The following is a 21,866-nucleotide window of genomic DNA, read 5'->3' as shown; positions in this document are numbered from 1 at the left end:
GAAGCAGATCATTGCATTAAGCATGCTGTTAACTGAACACAAAGAGCTTGCTGCTTTCCATCTGGCTGCGTTTGCAGTGAGGATAGCACATCTTGGAGAGGTGGGCACCAGTCTTCCTCCCATTCTCACCTTGGGAAAGGTGCAGAGACTCCAAATGTAACATGACTCAATCTCACAGCCAGTCTATCAGATGCTCATCTCTGAAGGCTGATCTACACTACCGTGGTAAAAATCGATCTAACTTACGCAACTTCAGTTACGTAAATAACGTAACTGAAATCGACATTGTTAGATCCACATACCGTGGTGGATACACTGTGCTGTGTCAAGGGGAGAGCGTCTCCTGTCGGCTTCCCTTATGCTTCTTGGGGAGGTGGAGTACACACATTGATGGGAGAGTTTTCACCAGATCCACTAAAATCGACACTCCCTGCATCGACTGCAGCAGTGTCCATCTACTGGTAAGTAGAGATGCTCTAAGATTCCACCATGGACCCAAGACTCAAGTGTGTACACACAGATTCATGACTGGGACTTGATGCCACCCAACTGTAGTAAACAAAGGAATGGAGAAAGGTAATTTAAAATATTTCATTTACCCGGATATGAAAGAAATACAAACCTAATCTTGAACAAGGCGGCATTTTAAAAACAAGAATAAAGACCCATCTCCAAGTGACAGACATTGATAAAGGAGCACACTATAACTCATTGCCCAATGTTTTCGGGTGGAGATTCAGTTTCTCTCATATAGAAGGCAGAAATTTGACACTTTCCTATATGTTGTACAGTTCGTGTTGATGCATCAACACATTTCACCGTGGTCTCCGGCCATCAGTGCCCACTTGTGAGTCAAGTATTTTTAGAAAATAGCTACCAGGAACCCAAGTGGTTTAAACACATTTGAATGGATGCCACTATCAGTGAAATATTGTAGAATTACAGCACTTTTGAAGAGGACCCTGAAGGGACTCATCTTGGTTTCTACTAATGAAAACACCTTGAAAGAGAAACTTTATGACATTTGGGGAATTTAGGCTTCATATACGCTGTAAAGGCCTAGCAATGCAGCTTCTCATTTTGCATCAGGCCCCTGAGAGCAACAAAGATCTAATATCGTAAGTTACCCATCAACTGTTCCAGTATGACCCATTAATTAGTTGAGTCATCAATTTCAAGGAACTTATATGTACAGTACTGAAAGGTAAAATTAGCCGTGATTATACTGTGCTGTTCATATGAGCTCACTGCCTCATGCAGAGTCCAGTTAATCCTTTGGTTTATACTCCTCTATGTACGGAAACTTAGCGTAGCAGTATAGACACACACTGTTGGTTCATCTGAAGGGTTTTTAATGTGAAGAGAAAGGAAACTTTGGATTCACCAAGTATGACTGTGTTTAACCAGGTTAAAATCAACTGGAACATCAGCACGTTACAGGTTTCCAGAACACTTTCCACACTTTCCTAAAAACTCCTCATTGCAGGGGCAAATCTTTCAACAGCTCATCCAGAAGAGCCGATGTCATGTTACAGAGAAAGCTAGTTGGATTAGTCTCCTCCTGCTTAGCACCCTGAGCTTTGCAGAAAAAACAGAGCTAGCTTTCAACAAGGAAAATAGCTGGGTTCCTCCCCCCCCCGATTCAAAACTTATGTTATGTTGTTTTCAATGTACACACACGCTTCACGGTACAAAGATATAAAGATGAGAAAATATGATGCAGAGTCTTCTTAAATATAGTCTCCTGAAATATGAAAAAAGCTCAGAGATGCTTTATGGCAAAGTCCAGAAGAAGTCCAGCGCTCCAGGGCTGTGCTTGAGTGTCACTAGAGACTTAAGGACTATGGGGATGATGTGGCCAGCCACAAACAGTCTCTCAGAAGGCCATAACAGCATCTCTGTTGCTATGGCTGGGTGGACAGACTGCTATTTCCTATAAGAGGGTTTTGTTTTTTGTTTTTATAAAAACGAAATCAAGGAAGAGTCAGACAGTCATGCAGCTGATCGCCGGCGGATCACAAAAACCCCTCGCTGTAGCTGTCCGAGATAGATCCTCATTTTTGTGCTGTCACTGGTCTTCCTCACCCAGATCTGCATGAGAGAGAAAGAGAGCAGACGGAAACCCGCCAAGATTAGAAATATTGGAGAAAAATCTTTCAGGGATCCTTAATGTTTGCCATAAAGGTTGCTTTCTGCAGCTCTCCCCGCTTTCTTAGGAAGAATATAAAACATGGCTTTTTAAAAGCCACCTTGGTATAATGTATCCAATCACCAGCTTTATCCCTCTCTCTGTTTCCAACCCTCTATTATCAGAAAGAGTAATTGCTCCTCCTAAGCATCAAGCAGGTGAAGTTCTCTACTGCAACAGCTCATAACAGAAAGCTTGCATTTGGTTTTAGCTAATCAAGAATAAGTCTCCCTAGATCCACAGATCATAAAATTACTTGTCCTGGGATTTGCTCAGACAAGTAACTATTAGTCAAATGAAAAGCTTGCCCTGATTTTGTTCAGTGAAGCATCTCTCACACTAATAAATTATAAGTTGTATTTGGAGATAGAAGTGCTTGCTTTTTGAACACCTACACTGAAAATTCGTACCACTGCAGATATAGAATCTATTTAAAAAGGACAACGAATTGCATCTGCAGAAATAGCCATTTGGAAAATAAAGTTTTTAAAATCAAAGTCATTGTCAAGGATTCTGGAATCCAGATCAGATGCCTTTAAAACTGAATCTGCGCAAACATCCTCCTGGTTTTATCATTTTAACTTCATTTTTTGAAAATGTTTTAAATAAGAATGAAAACTTGATAAAAAACTTAACATTGCTGCAATTATGAATAGAGTACAATATTTTCCATTACAAAGGTCTGTAAGTTTAGTCTTGACCAATTCACATTTTAGTGCTGACTTTCAGGTATAGGTACACCTTAACCATTGACTTCCCCAAGATAACAAAGTCTTGTTTACTATATTATATTCTGCATTTGTTTTTAATTATTCCTTTCACTGGGAGACTGTCTCCAACATCTCCACTAATATTCAGCATTTAAGGGTTTTAACTTTATAACTGGTGAATTTACTTCCAAAAATTCAGCTTTTCATAGAAATGTTACCACACTTAGCACGTTTCAATTCCAGAGTAAAACTAACATTTATAAGTTCACCTTCTCTAAGCCCTTAAAGAATTCTATCTGCTCATGATTAAGAGTATATATAGACCCTAGCACACACATTTTCCCCATTACGGTTCCTTTCAGAAGTACCTTCCTTGTCTTTCCATTGTTTTCAACTGAAAACGCCAAATGGGAGGGGAAAAAAATTCTTCTAATCCAATACTGAAGCCAGCTGCCTCTGAAAGAATGCTCTTGTTCCACTTCAAGAAAATGCAAGTCTGCATTATCCTTTTGCAAGAGATTCTTTAATTTCAGCTAAAGCCTTTCATCATTTACAACATTAAGATCCTTAATGTTAATTGAAATAACCTTAATCAAATTAGCCATTTCTGTATGTGTTCTAATACATTGTTGGCATTTTGCTACAAGTTCATTTAAATAATCAACCATGGAGCCTAACGATTGCTCAAGGACTATGGCTCGTTGTTATAAAAAAAGAGCATTTCCCATATATTAATTTTATTTTATTGATAAAATATTTTCCCTTTAATACCCATTCAGAGGTAATTTTTTGGTTCACAGAGGCCACGGAATTTAAGAAATTCTAGCTCCATTATCCGTTTTCTTGAAAAGTTAGTTTTCACATTGTTTGCCAAATGGTTTTTCTTTGCACAATTCTCCTATCGGTATTGCTTAAATACCAAGTTTGTTTTAGGTTTTGATTCAGATCAATCCTAGATGCACATGCCTCTTAACCCCCACTAACCTCATCCCAACTCTTTGTCAGCAATTCAAGTAGCATTAGCCAAATGACTTGCCCCTTTTTGGTACCTAAGTGACTCATGAACACTTGACTTAACCCCCAACATGCACTGTCCAACTCCTTTCAGTCCATTAGATTGTGGAAGGCATTAATCTCAACTCACACCTGCTAAAGACAACCATTTTTCTGAGCCAGAGGTGAAGGAATTTACTATGTCCCATGGAACCTGAAGCCAAACTCATTCAAACACCACATAAGAAACTTTGTATCTATAGCAGCCAAAGAGTAGGACATGTGAACAGGAAAGTAGGTATAGTTATTAACAGCCAGTAATTTCAAACCCAATTACCTTGATAAAACCAGGAGAACATTTAAGAAATTGCTCAACTTTGGCCCTTAATTGTATGTTAAGCCAGTAGTCATTTCAAAATTGGCAACTACCCACCAGCTGGCAGTCACCATGCTGCTGTACAGACAGCTGCTGTATGAGGAACCAGTGTCTGGTTTACCATCAGTGTTCATCCTTTTGCTGCAAAAACTAACTAGTTTTTGAGAAATTACTAGCCTGCTTTCTTAATGGTAGGGTGTAGTCTCAAACATCACCCCCATTTTGCTAATACCATGAGGTGTCTGTACAAGGCAAGCTCCAACATGCCAATTTCAGTCACTGACTGTCAGATGTATCCCAGAGATAAATGCTTTCCAGCAAGTGAACTTCCAGGAGATTGTGCTGCTGTTTTCTTTTAAGAGACTTAGGATCTTGATTTAATTTAATGGGCAACCTAGAGATCCTGTAACATATATAATGAGGTTAGCAATAAGGTTGAAATACCCTATCTACACCTAAACTTAGTGACGAGCCTTTTATTCATCCTCTTCTGGATCCCCAATGTTTTATGTCAAATGAGAGTAAATATTTGTTCCTGGAAAGTTTAAAGACTAGAAGTAATGGAAATTTTCAATCCACAGCCAGGGAAATACCATGCAAATATCCCTCCTGATGCCCTGCCAACTGAGTAGCTTGGGCAGAGTGGGAACACCGTATCTACATGGTAAAGATATTTAAGTCTCCCACCAGGTCAATCCTTTGCCTCTCCTCAGCAGAAACAACCAGTTATGTGCAACGGTTCTGTAATGTGGATTCTTGGCCATCAAGACTGATCCAAGACCATTAATATTCATTCCACCTAGGAGCTTAAGACATACTTGGCTCTGGACCCAAAGGTGAATTGAACTTCTTTACCCACTAGGAGGCTCACCTCAAACCCTAGTCAATAAACTTTTCTGCAGGCAGCAGGGAGAAAAATCAGAGGACTAGAGTATATCACAATCCAATTTTAACAGATTGACTGTGCACCAAAAATCGTCTATGAGCAACACAGAAGAGGGATATGTAAAAATCAATTTGTTTAAAGATGTGTCAATAAGAGATCAACCCAAACTATTAAAGTTACAAATATTAAAACCCACTAACACTGCAGAGCAAGCATCACTGGCAGCACAATTATGAAAATTATGAATTCAACAGTAATTCAGCTGCACCTCAGATTTAGCTTCTGAAATACCACATCTTTCCTCAAAGGAAGAGGCTGCTACTCTCCCAAGCAATTTGCATTGTGATGAGTTTTTAAGCCCAATTGACAGACGCCAGTTTGCTTGTCTGCACTGACCCTTGTCATTGTCTCATTCTGACCAAAACTTAAAGAAGCCCATTACCTCGTTGGCTCCTACAGAGCTGATCACACAGCTGATCTTAGTGTTCTCTTTTGACTCCAGGTAAATAGCCTGGCTCTTGTGGTACCTGCAAAAAGCAATGCATGAATCTGTTAGCTGCCCAGGAGATCCCATCTACTGCTTGTGAAGATTTAGAAAGTCATGAGTAGCTTGATTTATGAACCACACAGATTCTATATGCATGAGGATTCTCGCTTCTCAGCATATTCACATCATTACATAGCTAAGGATTTAAACCCATTTCTCTCCCCACCACCTGCACCCAAACATTACAAACACACTAAGCTGCATACTGCAGATTTCCCCACCCCATTCAAATAGACAATTATTGACAACTCCCCATAATTAAAGGTTTTAATAGGATTTCTTACTTACATAAAAAATGTGTAACACCAAAAGTTGACAATATTTACTCTCAGGGTAGAGTGCTTTTTTTCCTGCAACTGATTTGTTTCCATCTTTCAATAGCTACAGAGTATTAAAACAAACACTGCAAACCTCTCCCTCTTCTTGCCCCCACTACCTTGACTAAGCAACAAGGGTGACTTGCAACATCGCTGAGCTCCTGAGACTTGCCAGTGAATCTACGTGTTAAACCACCTCACTAGGTCCTACAGACTGATTCATTGCTGACTGCTAGCACGCCAAGCCCTCAGATTCATTGCCTATATGTTCAGGACAGCACTCTGTTCCATGCTCAATCCCCTACCCCCATCACTTAACATTTTTCTCAAAAAACTTACACAGAAAATAAAAAGTAGGAGGCATAAAACTGGTGTAGCAAACTGGCAAATAGAGATTAGACCTAGTGGCAAGCAGAAGGCTGCAGTGGCCTAGAAGGTATAGCCATATGAAAGGGGTCAAACAGGGCCAGGAGAACCAGGGATGCAAGAGATGCTTAGGTCCAGAGGTTTAGAAGAGGGTTGATAGGGATAGATATGGAAGGGACAGAGGGAGGAAGAGGGTATAAGACACCAGAACAGGGAGCTTTGTCCATGCTGCAAGTGGGTACAATTTCAAGTTAAACATGGGTAAAAGCCTCTCCCCTCCCCATTTCATAATACCCCTTATTTCAAGCTCTTCCCTTAACTTTCACCTTCCCCACCCAAAAACATGCAAAGGAATTAAGGAAGGTAGGCCCCATACATTAGGCCTGTCTGTCAGAGCTACTGTCCTGGAAACTTGATACTCTAATCCCATTTAAACTTGATGCTAGAAAAAATACAGGGAAATTGCTAAACAAACAGCTTGAACTTGGAGTTTGGAAATGCATTTGGAGCAGTCTTATCAATGCAGTTAATAAAAAGTCAGGCAACACATCAATATTAATCCAAGCCAACCCTAATTCACATGACTTCTCCTCCAACTGTCATGATACAGACATCTCAGTACACGTAATTCCTCAAAAATCAAAACAGACCTCAGATTCCTGCTGATAGAAAAGAAACTAGGGACATTAAAAAAATAAAATCCATACCAACCTCCATCACATGCTTTACCATCCAAACATAACACCCAAACACTCATCACCTCCTCGGTGTTATTTCTAACACATGATCACCCATTATGCACATACCTAGTTCTGCAACATCACACTTCCACAACTTTAATTCCAACCTTAGCAAGATCCAGCCAACCTTAGCAAGATTAAGCTCTGGATCTTGCTAAGGTTGGAATTAAAGTTGTGGAAGTGTGATGTTGCAGAACTAGGTATGTGCATAATGGGTGATCATGTGTTAGAAATAACACCGAGGAGGTGATGAGTGTTTGGGTGTTATGTTTGGATGGTAAAGCATGTGATGGAGGTTGGTATGGATTTTATTTTTTAGTTAGTGCATTGATAAAAAAAAAAAAAAAAAAAGTCACTTGGACAATTTAACAAAGATAAGTTTGTAAGTTCCCTCTTCCCACACAGTCTGCCAGTCACTGCCATGAAACAAATACTCGCTTGCCCTACAGGCATTGAGCAGACAAGAGACACACTTTGAGGGGACTGAACTCTTGGAAAAAAGTGGACTGTTTTAGAAAGTCGGGAAGAAAATTACATTTATTGAAGTCTAATATTTGATTTCTCATGCCACCCAAAGTTGTCAATAAGAGACAATGTTTGTATTATAAATAGGAAGCCACAGGATCCCACATGACATGTGCTGTATCCAGCTTGTACAAGTTTCTTTGTTTATATAACGCGAGATAAAATATGGTCTTATCTTATTTTGTCCAAGGCATATGCCAAAGAATAATGCAGTGCTTTCAAGTGCTTGGTTTCAAAGCTTTAATATTAGCTTTCTGCATGTAACACACTTAAGGATTCTCCTTGTTAATGCTGTAGTTAAAGTATGCTTGGTCTCTATTATCCCATAAGCAGGAATCACCTACAAATAATCCATTTCAGTATAATTAAGTGAACAATTTAGCCAGGAGTACAGAGATGCTCTACAGTTACTGAAGCATAGTTCTATTCCCACCTCTGCCCCTATTATGACATGCCTGACATTTAGATCAGGAGTCTGAGCTGCAGAATCATTGCAGTTATTTCCCCAGCAACTGTTCAGTATGCAGCTTCCTGCACACTGACTGGCTGATAACCATTAAAGTCTGATAATTTGCATAATCTCTACTGTTATTTCCACAATAGCCATACCATAAAATATGAAAATCTCCAACAATTAGTTCTATGATCTGTTCTGATTGGCTCCCATACTCAGCATTTTCAGGTTTGCCAGCAATGAAGATTATAGTCTCAGCTTTATGCCCTTCAGATGAGAAAAAAATGCATGCCAAAGCGTATTTAACAGCTAAAACCAGAAGATGTTGGGTTAACAAAACGAAGACAGGGAAATTAATTGTTTTTAAAATGTTAAACAACTCAGACCTCTATCTCCGTTTTCAGGGCGGGACTTCATCTAGTTCTCTGGTAACTTAATAGTAACCATGAGACTTGGTCAATGAACTGTGTTTATTCAGCACAGTTACCTTGTAAACTGGAAGCATTCTCAAGTTATTACAACCCAGACCTGACTGCCTGCTTGAAAACACAGTGCTAGGGTATGAATAACCCTCACTATCAGGTTGTAGTAACCAGAAGTTACAATCTGACAGCTCTTCATTGTCTATATGAAGTGAGTTGGGGTCTTAGTATAATTAATGTACACACTTCCATATTGTAAAAAACAACACCCTTATTGCCAAGATAACAGTGGGACTGGAGAATGACCTACCTTTTCATTAATGAAGGCTGTCACTCACTGGCACAGACCCATAACGATGGGTACTATAGAAAACCGTAAGCTAGGCAGTCAGCAGAACTAATGGAGTAGCAGGGTGGCAAGGGGAAACAGGCACTACCTCTGCCTGTTTGTTGATGAAGAGGACTTTGTCGCTCAAAGTGGTCAGACAGCCATTGAAAACAAAGGATAAAAATAGAAGGGGAAAGGTGGACTAGGACAGAATTTACCTAGGAATTTTTTAAGCTGGCTTCTAGGAGAGAGAGAGAGAAAATAGCTCTAATGGGTGAACTCTTACTTTCTATTAGTTAAATAAACTGCCATAAAAGCTAGCACACACTGAGGCTGGCTGAAACTTCATCTTCTGCTAGGTAATGTTTAACTCAAACTCTGAAGCGTCTCAGCTTTTTCTTGTGAGGAAGTTTTTCCAATAAGACAAAGCGACTCCTGTATGATGGACAAATGGAATACAAACCAAAGCCTCAGATGCACACTGGACTTCAGACTGGTGGCCAATAATGGAAGCCTCTCCCATTCCCTGCTATGAAATTCTCAATTATACTGTGCACATCTAAAGTTAAAATTAGAGAAGAAAAAAAGTGGTTTTGCTGCAGGCAAGTGTTTTAGGCATTGGGGCAAAATGGCGGAGGAAAAAAAATAGACTAGTTCCATATCCAGCTGGGATTCCTATCATTAAGTCTCCATTTTGTGAAAGAAGTTTGCCAAACGTAGCTACAAAAACCTCAGGTAGTCCATTTCTAGCCTTAAATATTAACTATTTTGAGAGAGAGAATTGTCCTTTATATCTCCTGTCACAAGGAATAAAAAGTAGTCACTCCTGAGCTGTCAGAGTTAATTATTTTTAGTGCATGCTAGCAGCTTCAGGTTTAATATGCATTTCAAAAAAAGTTACCCTCCCACTACCATGAGCTACTTTGTTATTTTAAAATATCAGCTACTTTGCAGAGGCATTATTACGATCAATCAAAATGTGAGCGGAATTATTCTAGCAAAAATGTAAAATAAAGCAGTACAAGACCCAAGGAAAGGCAATGACTACAATCCTTGACAATGAAACCCTATGACAATGGAATGTGGTGAGAAAAATATTTATGCTACAATACCATATGTCCTAACCACATATCATTTAGAGAGTCCTTTCATGCTTTTATGAAGCTCATCTGGGGTCCAACTGTGTATTCCTTAGTTTGAATTTGATGGGAATTTTGCTTTTTTGAATTTGATGGGAGATGCAAGAGCACCCTGTTGTTTCTAAGAGGGAGGACATAAGCCTTTTACAGATGTGTCTGTGTGCTTGAAATTCTAGGGACTGGAGTTTAATCACTATAGTTTATCCTGATTTCACAAAGAGCAGGGAAGGATAGTAGTTTTAAACAAAACAAGCAAAAAACGTAATACACTTGTGAAAAGACTCAGTCTGTTGAATCCTAGTTCAAGCTCCTTTCTATTGCTAAACCGCCATTACACACACACCAAACCTTTAGTGAAATTTGACTACCAGAGGGTTGGTAACAGGAAAATTGCTTTAACAAACTCAGCAAAATTGCTGCTGTGCTAGGTTACCAACTTTTAGTTATAGCCTTCTGCTTAATAGCTAAAAAAGAACAGGTCATAAATCTGATGAGAAAATGACCTACCTTCTAGGTGCCCATGTTGAGTAGAACTCATATCACATGCCACCCATTCAGTGAGAAGGTTACAGCAACTTCCCTTGGTTTTCGGAGCTATCATTACACCAAACTAATCTACAACACACGGCTCAACAGTCAAAGTAATACATATATTATAAGTCATGTAAATTGCTTGCTATTTTTAAAGGACTAGATTGCGTCCTTGATTGCTCACTCTTGCATATTTCATAGGATTAAGCTTAAAAAGGAAAGACCCAGTGAAATAAATTCTCTGTACAAAATGAACATCTTCCTTGATGCATTGTGAGGCTTCAGTAGCTATATGCCCGTAAAAATTACAGAGATAAATCTGATCATCATTTCTGAAGTTGGTTCTTGTGTGGGGGTTTGATCTTTAAAAAGGTTATTTGGTTTTAGTTATTAGAAACATTTTTCATTCTACTCTGCTGGTTCAGAATCTTTTACGACATTCTGCCACCTTGTGGCATAACATTCTAATGAACCATAAAGCTGAATTAAGAACTTCCAATATTGTAAAGAGCTGCTGCATCAACGCCAGCACATTTGGGTAATAGCGTAATGGATTTGTAATTGTATGCACATCACCACCTTTTCTACTGTTCCTTTTAATAAAAATGCTTCCTCAGGGTTCTAGCACAAAATAGGGCCCCAATGACAGCAGCTTACATAGCCATAAATACCCTTCCACTAAAGTCAGAGGGAAGCAAACTAGTTCTCAGAGTTCTGTCAACATTCCTGCAGTAAAGAGCTAGAACCACTTCTAATTCACTCAGAGCACCACAAGTAGTAAGCGGCTAGCTCCTGCTCAGAAACGCATTTTGCCTCTAAAATGCGTTTTCCAAAGGAAGTTCTCTTTGCATTCTTTTGTCTCTACAGAGCTCAGACTAACAGCAGCAGCCGCCACATATTCCAGCTAAACCTACCATCTTTTATCATAGTAGAGTTTGCCGTCTTCAATCCGAGCCTCAAACCGCTGTGCTGGAGACTCCGCAGGTGTGGCTGGTAGGTGTTCTGGAGACGAAGGAGACACTGGAACAGAAATAAGTTGTATATATAGACTAGCATGTGCACATCAGCATATATACATACATACATACAACAGGAAAACTGACTATAGGTATAAGTCTTTGCTTCAGAGGTGTTAATGCAATTTCACTGACTAAAGAGGTGTGGTATGAACAGAGGAACTCTAATTTACTTTCGCTTTGACATAAATTCCTTCAGTTTGGGCAAGTCATTTCCCCTCTGTGTTGGTCTCTTTTCACCCAAAAGGGCTGTTGCAAGGCTTCTCTCAAAGAGCTTGAAAAGCAATAGCGTTACAAGTAGCAGACAGACAGACTGGCCCTTGAATTAGCTTCTGACTGGTTATAGCTCTAAACCCAAAGAAAAACTGAACTAAAGCCAGCTACAAATACCAAAGAAATAGCCAGACCCCTCTGGTGAGTTGTGTAGCATAAGTGGCCCCACCCATGCAAGAAAACTGGGCGAGCCATCTCAATACACTGCGTAGTGAAGATGAAAAACCTCTTACAAAAGCATTTTGATTGATTCTTGAATCCTACATTTAAACAGACACCGGCACCATCATATTTCACTATTCATACTGTTAGTGTTATATATATAAAAAAAGTAAGATGGCAGTTTTGAAGCAGTAGAACTGCCAGTAATTCTCACTGGATGACTAACCACAGAGACTAAAAGAAGTTCCAATTTAAAGACTGCTACAAGGCTCCAACAAGATTCATGTATGCCTGAGAGAACATGATTTGTACCCAATGTTAATATCATCATGCACTTACCTGGTCTCTTGGGTGATTTAAGCTACCAGAAAAGAGAGGAATAAAGCAATTTTAGACATTTGAAATGCAACTTGTGGTATCATAAAAAAGCATTAGTCTGAAAAAGGAATTGTGACAAATGAAAATCAAGTTTCAAAAATAACTGGAATGTAAAACTGTAAGTAAAGTTTAGTTATAAACTAGAATCCAGAACATTAAACAAGGCTTGACACGGAACATCAGTATCATGAGACAAAATCTGGAAAATGAAGTTCTCCTCTAACTTCGAGTAATTCACCAAAATAAACAAACCAAAACCAAACTCCATCTCACACCCTCCCCTCATCTTCAGAGTGTTCTGATCAGGCTTGGAGTAAACCGTTCTAAAATAGGCCTCATTGATGAGAGAACTGAAAACTCACTCCACCATCTTGCATAGCTTTAACAAGTCCATATGGGGACCCTGATGGAGATCTGGCAAAACAGATAACAGGTCTGGAAGAGACAAACCTTTTCTATACAGAGGTACACCTTCCCACCTCACCCAGCCAGCATCCGATGACATGAAACAAAGCTGAGATGCATTACAGAGAAAGAGGGAAACACATGACCTCTGTTTTAAGAGGTGACAGGAGTTTGTATCAGTGTCTGTAAATCCAAATAGAGGAAAAACGCTTCTGATTCCTCCTACTTTATTAGAATCAGATATACTGTGTTTTGTGCAAATAGTACATCAAATATATACCATTTCATTAAAATTAATTCTAACCTGTTGGAATGGGATGTGAGGGGGAAGGAACCACCATCTTGATAAGCCTGGTTATGTTAGGCAGTGGAGTACAGACTAGAAAGCCTACTTTGGATGGGATATCTACGTAAGTGACAATTTCCCAATATTATGAAAAGGAGCAACTGATTAGCCAGATATGGAGATAACCTCCTTTTCAATGCTGAGAATTAAGTTTCTCTAGATCAAGCTATTACCTACCTTATTCAGTGTCCTCAGATCCTCCATTATCTGTTCATCTGTCAGCAGATAATTTAACTGGGGTATTCAGAATTAAGGTACATGTAACCAAGACACTTTTGACAAGCAAAGGTAGAAACCAAACACCCCAATGGTCTCCCTCTCACTTGACCAGGACAAACTCAGAACTCTACAAGAAAGTCACCTAAAGCTACAATATTCAAAGAGTCCTACCAAAGAAAAATCTATTTATTACACAGCCATCTTCAGGGCTTCATGTAGACTGTAACCAACTGACAGCTCTGGTGCAAAAATTGTTCTAGAACATTAGACACACAGGGTGGGTGAATTGGCCAACTTCAGTTGGTGAGAGAGACCAGCTTTTGAGTTTACACAGAGCTCTTCATGTCTGGGAACTTTCTCTGGGTGCAAATTTCCCAGACTTGAAGAAGAGCCCTGTGTAAGCTCGAAAATTTGCCTCTCTCACACCAACAGAGGTTTGTCCAGTAAAAAAAAATATTACTTACCCATGTTCTCTCTCTAGCATCCTGGACTGACAGGGCTACAACCCTGCATACATTCTAGGATATATAATTTTAACCAAATTCATCAATAAAAAAATGCTTAAAAAAAACTTGACATTTACGCTGTGAAGGCATAACTGGTAACATTTTCACCATCTTTTCTAACCTGCACTGTATGAGAAGAATACCAGCTAATACTTGATCTGCAAGAAGATCCCATTGTCACCTCACATTTCGTGAAGAGCTGAGTTCAGTGTTCGGTCCGTCCGCAGAATGAGGGGACAATGGAAACATACTGCAGCCCACACACTGGTGTGAGCAGAGGCCTGGAAAATATGAATCTCCAATGCATCTTGGGTCAAAACAAAGTCAAACTGATGGGAAGATAAAAAGGAGTACCATCAACCTGAAAGCTAGTCAATTATTAAATACAATTAGAAGCATTTTAGAGCTTTACATGCACTCCAAGTTTCCAGTGCCAGTTTTTCTGGGTTTACAATCACATTTTCCCCTCTCTTTTCTAATGTATTGCGTGTGTGGGTTTTTTTTTTTATAAATAAACCACCACAAAACAGGGGAAACTGATATGAGAAATAAAACTGATTCTACAAAAAAAAAAAAAAAAAAAAAAAAAAAAAAAAAAGCCTAAATACAGTCTGTGTAACCAAAAAAAAAAAAAAAAAAAAGAGTGAAGAAACAGGAAAAATTTCCGTGTTTTTTCCAGCTATGATCTTGTGTGTTACTTCTAACACTTACAAGTAAGAACACTCAGACAGAAGTGTCAATTTTTAAACTGAATTGTCCCTTCAAAAAGGAGGAAGAAAAAAAAAAAAAAACTGTTTTTACAACAACTTAAGAACAGGGGGCTTCACTTCCAGGAAGTGGATTTTGATAGGATGCTTGCTGCACGCCTGCTTTAGTGCAGCAGCATCCAGGACCCAGTCAAAAAAACAGACTTTGACCTTTCTGTGTACAACTAGCATGAACCCTTCCCCAGTGAGGAAGGCAGTCACTCCTTAACTTAGGCAAGGTGTGGAACCCAAGCTGGCAGCCAGTTTTATAGAGGAGAGAGTGATTTCCACAGCAGCAGGGATAAATATTAAGTCTGTGGCAGATTTCCCTGAATGATGGCAAATAAGGGATGCGATCTATTTTTTTTTTTTAATATAAAGGAAATATCTAGCAGGAGCTGTTCAAACAAGGCAGGAGACACCTGCAGTTATATTCAATTAGAACTACAAGTTCAGGGTATAGCACAAGCACGCAGAAATCATGAGTCACTCCCAAAAGTCATAATATCAGTTTAAATAATAAGCTTGGGGTTCTTTTTATTTGCCTTCTGAAAAATAGATGTGCCTGGCTTACTTTCCAGTTAAATGTAAGGTACAAAAAAGTAGTCATGGCTGCAGGGGAACTACGCAAACACTTACATAGGCTATGGTACCAGCCCATTAAATCTGACCTCTGAAGGGAATAAAGATTATGTATTTTCCCCTCTTATGTTGTATGAAGGCATGAAAGATTTTTCTCCAATTTTAGTTATAATAGCAAGTCTTGCATTCCTTATTTTTGCTACACATCTCCTTAGATGACCAGAGATGTGGAATGGCAGTTCTCGGATGTCAAATGAAGGGGAAGAACAGTTGAATTTCCTCTCAACTATTGTCAGTTATTTGAGTTAAAGCCCCTTTCTCCCATCTTAAACCACATCCTGTCTATGGGATTACTTACTTTAAGGCTATGAGCTGGGGGTAAGATTCCCAACTCCCGTACATAAGACCTAGGGCGTTAAAGATAGTAGCGTAACCGCAGTAGGACAGGGAGCAAGTATGTCCGTGTGAGAAGGGAAACTCACCCCAAATGTAGACCTACTCTAATGGCACGTGATGGATTTTTTTAAAACAAATCCACTTCAGAAATTCACAACCCAATCTTTATTGGCAAAACCCAAAGGAGTCAAGCCACCATGCTCAAAAACTGGGCTTAAGAACTGTTTTTTGTTATAGTCTTCTGTTAAGTGAACTCAAAATACTGAGTTTACTTACTCCAACACTGGTTAGACATGACTGATTACGCTGCCGAAGGTCTTAGACTGACAGATTAAATCAGGTTTCTAAACCTTATTTATAATTTTCTTTCCTGTGTGCTGCAATATTGATGTACTGTGTCATACCCTATGTGCAATAATCTAGACTCATAAAATAGCACTTGACTGATTGTATAAAAAAGGATATCAGGGGCAGGTTTTCTCCTTTTATCCGGGATCGGAACAGGGTCATTTGGCCTCCTTCTCAATTTCCTCGTCATGATCGGTTTCACTTCCATGGAATCTGCAGAATAATGAAGTTGGACAGCTGATAAGACCACGGAACATTTTGAAGAATGACAGGGAGATGAGAAAAGCAGCAAGATTTGACACAAGGCACAAGAAGCATCATCTTTCTTCCTTCACATAGAGAACTGGATTTTTCAACATTAGTTACCAGCACTGGCAAACGCTGAAACTGGTGACAGTGAATTTAAAAAAAAACAAAAACACAAAATTCTTGATTACTGAGCTAAATACAGCATTATTGATGTCATGGTACAGCTATGCCACCTCCACGTGATACAACCATATTTTCAGGATTTTACAGCTAATTACAGAAATATGCTACTTTAAAGTCTTAGCACATATATACATTTTGGAGATTTTAATATAAAGCATCTGTTTGTCCAGATTTAATTGGAATTTTTAAAGGGTTTGGTTTACAAATATTTTTGCACTAACAACAAAGCCTGGTAGATGTGTTTAAAAAAAAAGTTTGCAAGCCATCAGCCTCAAATATAGACAAGTCACTTTGCCTAGAACAATTTTTACCACTAAGGTATATTGGAGGTGTAAAGAGAAGTAGTACATGAGAGGCTGCTATAATGTAGCTTTTTAGTGCCTCAACTCTACTGACTGAGCCAAATTTCTACTGAATTCATCTTAAATTCACAGAACGCATTTAATCCCAGAGGATCACAGACTATACACAAAGTTTGCTTCATCTACCGCAACCACCTCTTGAGTGAGTCATAGCAGCAGTTTAACAGCACACAGCAATGGAACAGAACCATTTTAGCACAAAAAATTGGGGGGCGGGGTGAGGGAGGGGAATCGAACTGAAACTGCAAGGAGAATTTTAGGTAGCTGAGTAACTACCTGAGCTGAGATTTGGCTAAGAGTCCATGACTATTCTTAATTGATCTGTTGAATCCAGACGACCCCCCAAAGAAGCCATTTTATAAAGATGCCCCAAGTCAGAAAGGAGAATGTAGTAGAGAAATAAACTTCCCTCCTGAGAAACACTATATTGCTGATGACAGACCCTACACCTGCCTCCTGCTGAAGGATTTTAAGAGCAGTTTGTTTGGCCAATTAATGGCGGATGTTGAAGGTTTCTAAATGGTAACTCAGCCAGTTCTCTTTGGCTGGAAAATGGTACTCAATTCCAAATTAGTAACAAAGGTTGCAGTCAGCAAAGCAGCAAGAACAGAAAAACCCTCAGCATACCAAGGTGGAAGTGAGGCTCCTTTTCATTCCCAACCTGCACAAAAAAATTGACACAAGTATTTTGTACTGAGTGAGATCTCTCACCATCCACAAAATACACCGTGCAGCACACACAAAAAGCAGACTACTCCACATTCAGTGCTCTCTGGTGTATCTAAAAACAGTCTCTAAAAAGGGAATCAAATTACACAGCCCATAAGCCTATAAAGGTGAAATTAACAGGCTAAACTTCAGCCCAAGGACAGACATATTCAAACAGGAGAAGAGTCCGTACTATTACCTCTGAAATAGCAGCTCAATAAAAACTAAGTGAAAGTGACAGCCCACCAGCTTTTATTCTTAAATCAACTAATACTCATTAGTTTGAGTAGGTCAGCATATTATCTGATAGCAAAATACACAAAATAAAATGGAAAGGGTTTGGAAAAGTCAAGTTATAACATGAACAAAATCTCTCAAACGCTAAACGAAAGAATTAGACGTGTCGGATAAGTACTAAGCAGTTTTCAACAGAGGATAAGGTTTTCAAAACCAACTAGAGGATTTAACCACTGTTTCTATTAACATTCATGAGAACTGTGGCGCAGAATCCCCTAGTGATCTCTGAAAAGCTCAGCCAACGACTAACAGTAGTACTTAAGATTTCAAATAATGAGCAACAAACTCTGGGATGGGACAGGAGCATGGTACGGTACCAAACCGCTCACTCCAAGTTTTCACCACATGCAAACGTCGACAAGTCATATGTAGGCAGATGAATTGGACAGATGTTCATGCAGATCCAGTTACCATTGCTGTTACAAAGACACTCCTGTTGGAGCCCTGTGCTCAACCACATCACAGAAAGAAAAAGAAAAAAAAAAAAAAAAAACTTCCTTGGTCTACTTAGGCTTGTGAACCTAAAAGTGAAAAGTTTGTGCTACTATGGAGAAATGTATCGAGACACGTAAACCCATGTTCTAAAGGACATGCAGTCCATGCGGCCTGCCTTCATATGTCCTTTGGACATATGGTTTTGCACTGCATAACTTGGGTGTCAAATACAATCATCAAGAGAGCACATAGACGGGAAGACAATGTGAAAAATGTAAAAGTTGGCTTTAGAGAGAGGAGCTCAACAGTTTAAGTTTTCTGTACATGTTCTTAAGCAATTAACTCAACTGTTTTTCAGATACAGAGCTCTTTCAATATACTGAGAATTTAGGCAGATCTTTAAATATGTCTGCAGCTATATTCAGCTTAGAGCTTGGCTGTCCATCTCTGAAAGCCAGGCTACCTCAAGATGCTAACTCTTAGAGCAGTTATGCATGTTCAAAACAGGGATCAAACCTCCCATCATCTCAAATCAGTGAGGGTCACCACACTGCACATGAAGGAAACCAATATTGTGATAAAAGCTAAAAATACAAAGTGACATTCACTGACTAGTTGATGGCAAAAGGAAATCATGACAAAGCTGAATTTAGTGAGTATTAACACTAAAAGCTAAAAAGGACACTGATTATATGAATCTAAAAGCATGAGAAAGTTACTACATTGTGTGGGATCCATTCGGTTCTTTAATTACGACCAACTCATCCAAGGCCTTCAGGAAAAGGTTGGAAGCAGTTATTGAAGCGGATATGTAGCCAGATCAAGCAAAGTCCTTTTAAAAAACACTGGTTCAGCTCAATAGTTCACGGATTTTGGATCTGTACTACTTAAATGGAGACAAGGCAAGGATGTCCCCTCAAGTTTTAATGTTCAAGTTGGGTGGTTAAGATGCTATTACTTTGTAATTGCATGTACCAAATGGAATCGTTTGTATTGTTTTTCCCAGTTGAAGGCCTATATAATTTTACTAGTACATTTCTCCAGGCCCACCTGAACTGTGCATCATTAATTTGCTCCCTTAGATTTATTTTGCCTTCAGATTCTGTATGGTCTACATTTTGGGTGTTGTATTGCTCTAGTTGTGAATTTTGCAAGTGAATTCTGAACTTGTATATTTGTATATCTGAACCTAAGCAGCATCTTGAATTAATATCCAATGCGGTCATGTTTCTCAGCTTGAGATATGGTTTCTCTCAAATTAAAATAAGATATATGCACTGTAGGTGGTATCCAAGATGAAAGAGTATCCCTTGATAAAGTTAGCTCATTCCCACATACCAGATTTATCTCTGCAGATTTAAAAGTACAGAAGTAGTCTTCCTGAATTTATATTTGGCTATGGGAGTTTTCTTCTCTACAATACAATGTGGCTGGACATTATACCAGGAAAACAATTAATGAAATCTTCCAGTTAATGGTAACACTCATGTGCATGGGTCCTTTTACCAGATGAGCTAGAAAAGGAGCTTCCCTCTAGCTAAGTCAATATCCTTTCTAACCGAGTCACTCCCTATATGGTACAGCTAGACCATTCACCAAGCGAACTCAAATAGGAGAGGAAGGGAACCCTTAGCACACAAAGCAGACACTGCACGGAAATTAATGAATTTCTACACAGTATAAGCAGCAAAAGTGTAATCCTTCAGTAAACAATTTTAAAATGCATTATGGTCTAACGGCTTCTTCCATATTAACCAAAAATCTGGATAAAACGATCCAAAGTAAGATACCATGAGACACAAAGTGCTCTTAGGGCCAGTGTTAGATTGAGCAGGTTACACAAAGCCATCAGCACTCAGATCTATCCATGGAGACTTCATTTCTTAGTCCTAAACAACAATAAAATTGTAAGTCTGTGCAGAAACTCTGCAGGGAAGTCTGTAAATGACACCTTTTAACACAATATTGTCTTAGACTTTCCATAAGGTGAGGGAGTTCTTTATTAGAAAAGCAAGATCAGACCATTGGTACAATATCATAGCACCATCTGTGAACTAGACTAATTATCCTTCTACCTACTTTCACTTGTGTCAGTTATTGCCTTGGCAATGCTTTCTGCATCAAGGATACCAATTGGTTTCAGGAAAAAAAATCTGTCCACCTAATACCCATTTTCCTCGAGTCTGAACACAAATGAAATTTTCCCCATATCTATTTTACTGACTTCATATGGCTTTTTTCAACCTTTATTGTTTGCCTCTTTAGCATCTGTTACTAAAGAACTCAGAACCCAGTTTAAATCCTGGCATGACTGGTTAGAGCAACAATGTGGCACATCTCAACAGTTTAACTGTCAGACTTCAGGTACTGAAGTAGTCCCTTCCCCGCAGATGGAATGGGAGGTCGTGGGATGACATTTCTCAGTGGCCTAATGAAAAACGAAACATGAACATCTGGTGTGTGTTCGCTAGAAGAGTTCAGTAACAAAGATGGTTATAAAGCATTAGCGCCAATTGTCACCATACTACAGGCAAATGATGAGAGAATCTACAGGGATACACATGTCTTTACTAGGTTTACAGATAAGTAGCCATTATTCCAGATCAAACACATTTTAAACATGCAAAAAAGCCACTTAAGACCTATAGCTTAAAGCTGTGCTGCTGTTAAAGTTGAAAAGCCAACCATGGGGACTCACTCTTTAGACAAAGTGTGAATTAATGTCCATCATTCCATGGTTCCAAAGGAATCCTACAAAAATCAACCAGACAGTTTTCCTCTTTCTAGATGTTGAAGTCCTAGGGTTTTAATTTTTTTGCATCTATAAACACTAAGTTAAAAGGAGTAACCTTCCCTCTCTTATACCTGGGTCCCATTTATTTCTGGTTAAACTTGATCATTTAAAGTACCTATTAGAGTATCTTCTCTAGGTACTGAGCCTTTCAACAACTTGCCTTTTTTCCTGTACAAGCCGGCTGGCTGCTGATACTACTGCTGAAGTTATGTTACTGGCTGAGTCACACGGGTCCTGCTTGAGGCAGTTGAGTGCTATGGTAATATAAATATTCTAATAAGGAAATTGCAGTCTGCTCATATACACCCCATAAGCAGAAACTCTGTCAAATCAAATCATTTGCAACAAAATTTCTCATCTGCCCTTTACACGAATAAAAGGGAGGAGCCTCAGGAGGGGATAAATGGATGCTGTGGCACATTCTGGGCAAAAAGATTTTCTACCAAACTGGAGTTTAAGTTTACAGGGGGGGAAATGGTTACCCTTTTTGAGCATTACACCACACTACTGATTGCATGCGTGTAAACAGTCACCCCTTTTCTCCATATGTCTCAAACTCAGTCCCAGTCTCTGGCTCCAGTTCCAATATAGAAATAAAACTGAAGATTTACATGCTCCTTTTAGAGAGGGTGATCACTTGAATTCCATAGTCAAGAAAGAATTCTGACAACGCAGCTACATAAGTGCTGCATTGCCCCAAAACAACCACCACCACCCCCCACCCCCCATTTACCCTAGATACAGAAATTGACACAGAAGAGATGCAGAACCATAGGGGCTCTGGTCACTCTTTTATCTTAATAGTTTTGGTCATTCTAGTAGACCAAATGTTACAAAGAACTGTAATTCTCTCCTAAGTATCCAGATTTTTTTTTTTTTTATTATTTTCAGTTAAGTCTACCTAAAACAAGTGAAGGTTCCCTTCAGATCAAGTTACAA

The 21,866-nt window shown here is 39.1% G+C and overlaps 1 protein-coding gene across 2 annotated transcripts in view; it reads right to left on the bottom strand.

Annotated features, from left to right (window-relative positions):
* Nucleotides 1-1,335: 1,335 nt before the first annotated feature.
* Nucleotides 1,336-21,866, bottom strand: part of SUDS3 (SDS3 homolog, SIN3A corepressor complex component) — a 29,296-nt gene continuing 8,765 nt past the window's right edge. For both annotated transcript variants that reach the window (XM_054006580.1, XM_054006581.1), the window contains 6 exons: nt 16,017-16,112; nt 13,280-13,341; nt 12,313-12,334; nt 11,437-11,542; nt 5,596-5,680; nt 1,336-2,091 (listed from right to left, as the gene is read on the bottom strand). In XM_054006580.1, coding sequence (XP_053862555.1) covers nt 1,993-2,091; nt 5,596-5,680; nt 11,437-11,542; nt 12,313-12,334; nt 13,280-13,341; nt 16,017-16,112 — 470 coding nt within the window. In that variant the 3' untranslated portion in view covers nt 1,336-1,992. The remainder of the gene's footprint in view (nt 2,092-5,595; nt 5,681-11,436; nt 11,543-12,312; nt 12,335-13,279; nt 13,342-16,016; nt 16,113-21,866) is intronic.

Source organism: Malaclemys terrapin, chromosome 16 (genome assembly GCF_027887155.1).
Source record: "Malaclemys terrapin pileata isolate rMalTer1 chromosome 16, rMalTer1.hap1, whole genome shotgun sequence".
Classification (NCBI taxonomy): domain Eukaryota; kingdom Metazoa; phylum Chordata; order Testudines; family Emydidae; genus Malaclemys; species Malaclemys terrapin.
This window is presented reverse-complemented; position numbering and strand designations above follow the sequence as displayed.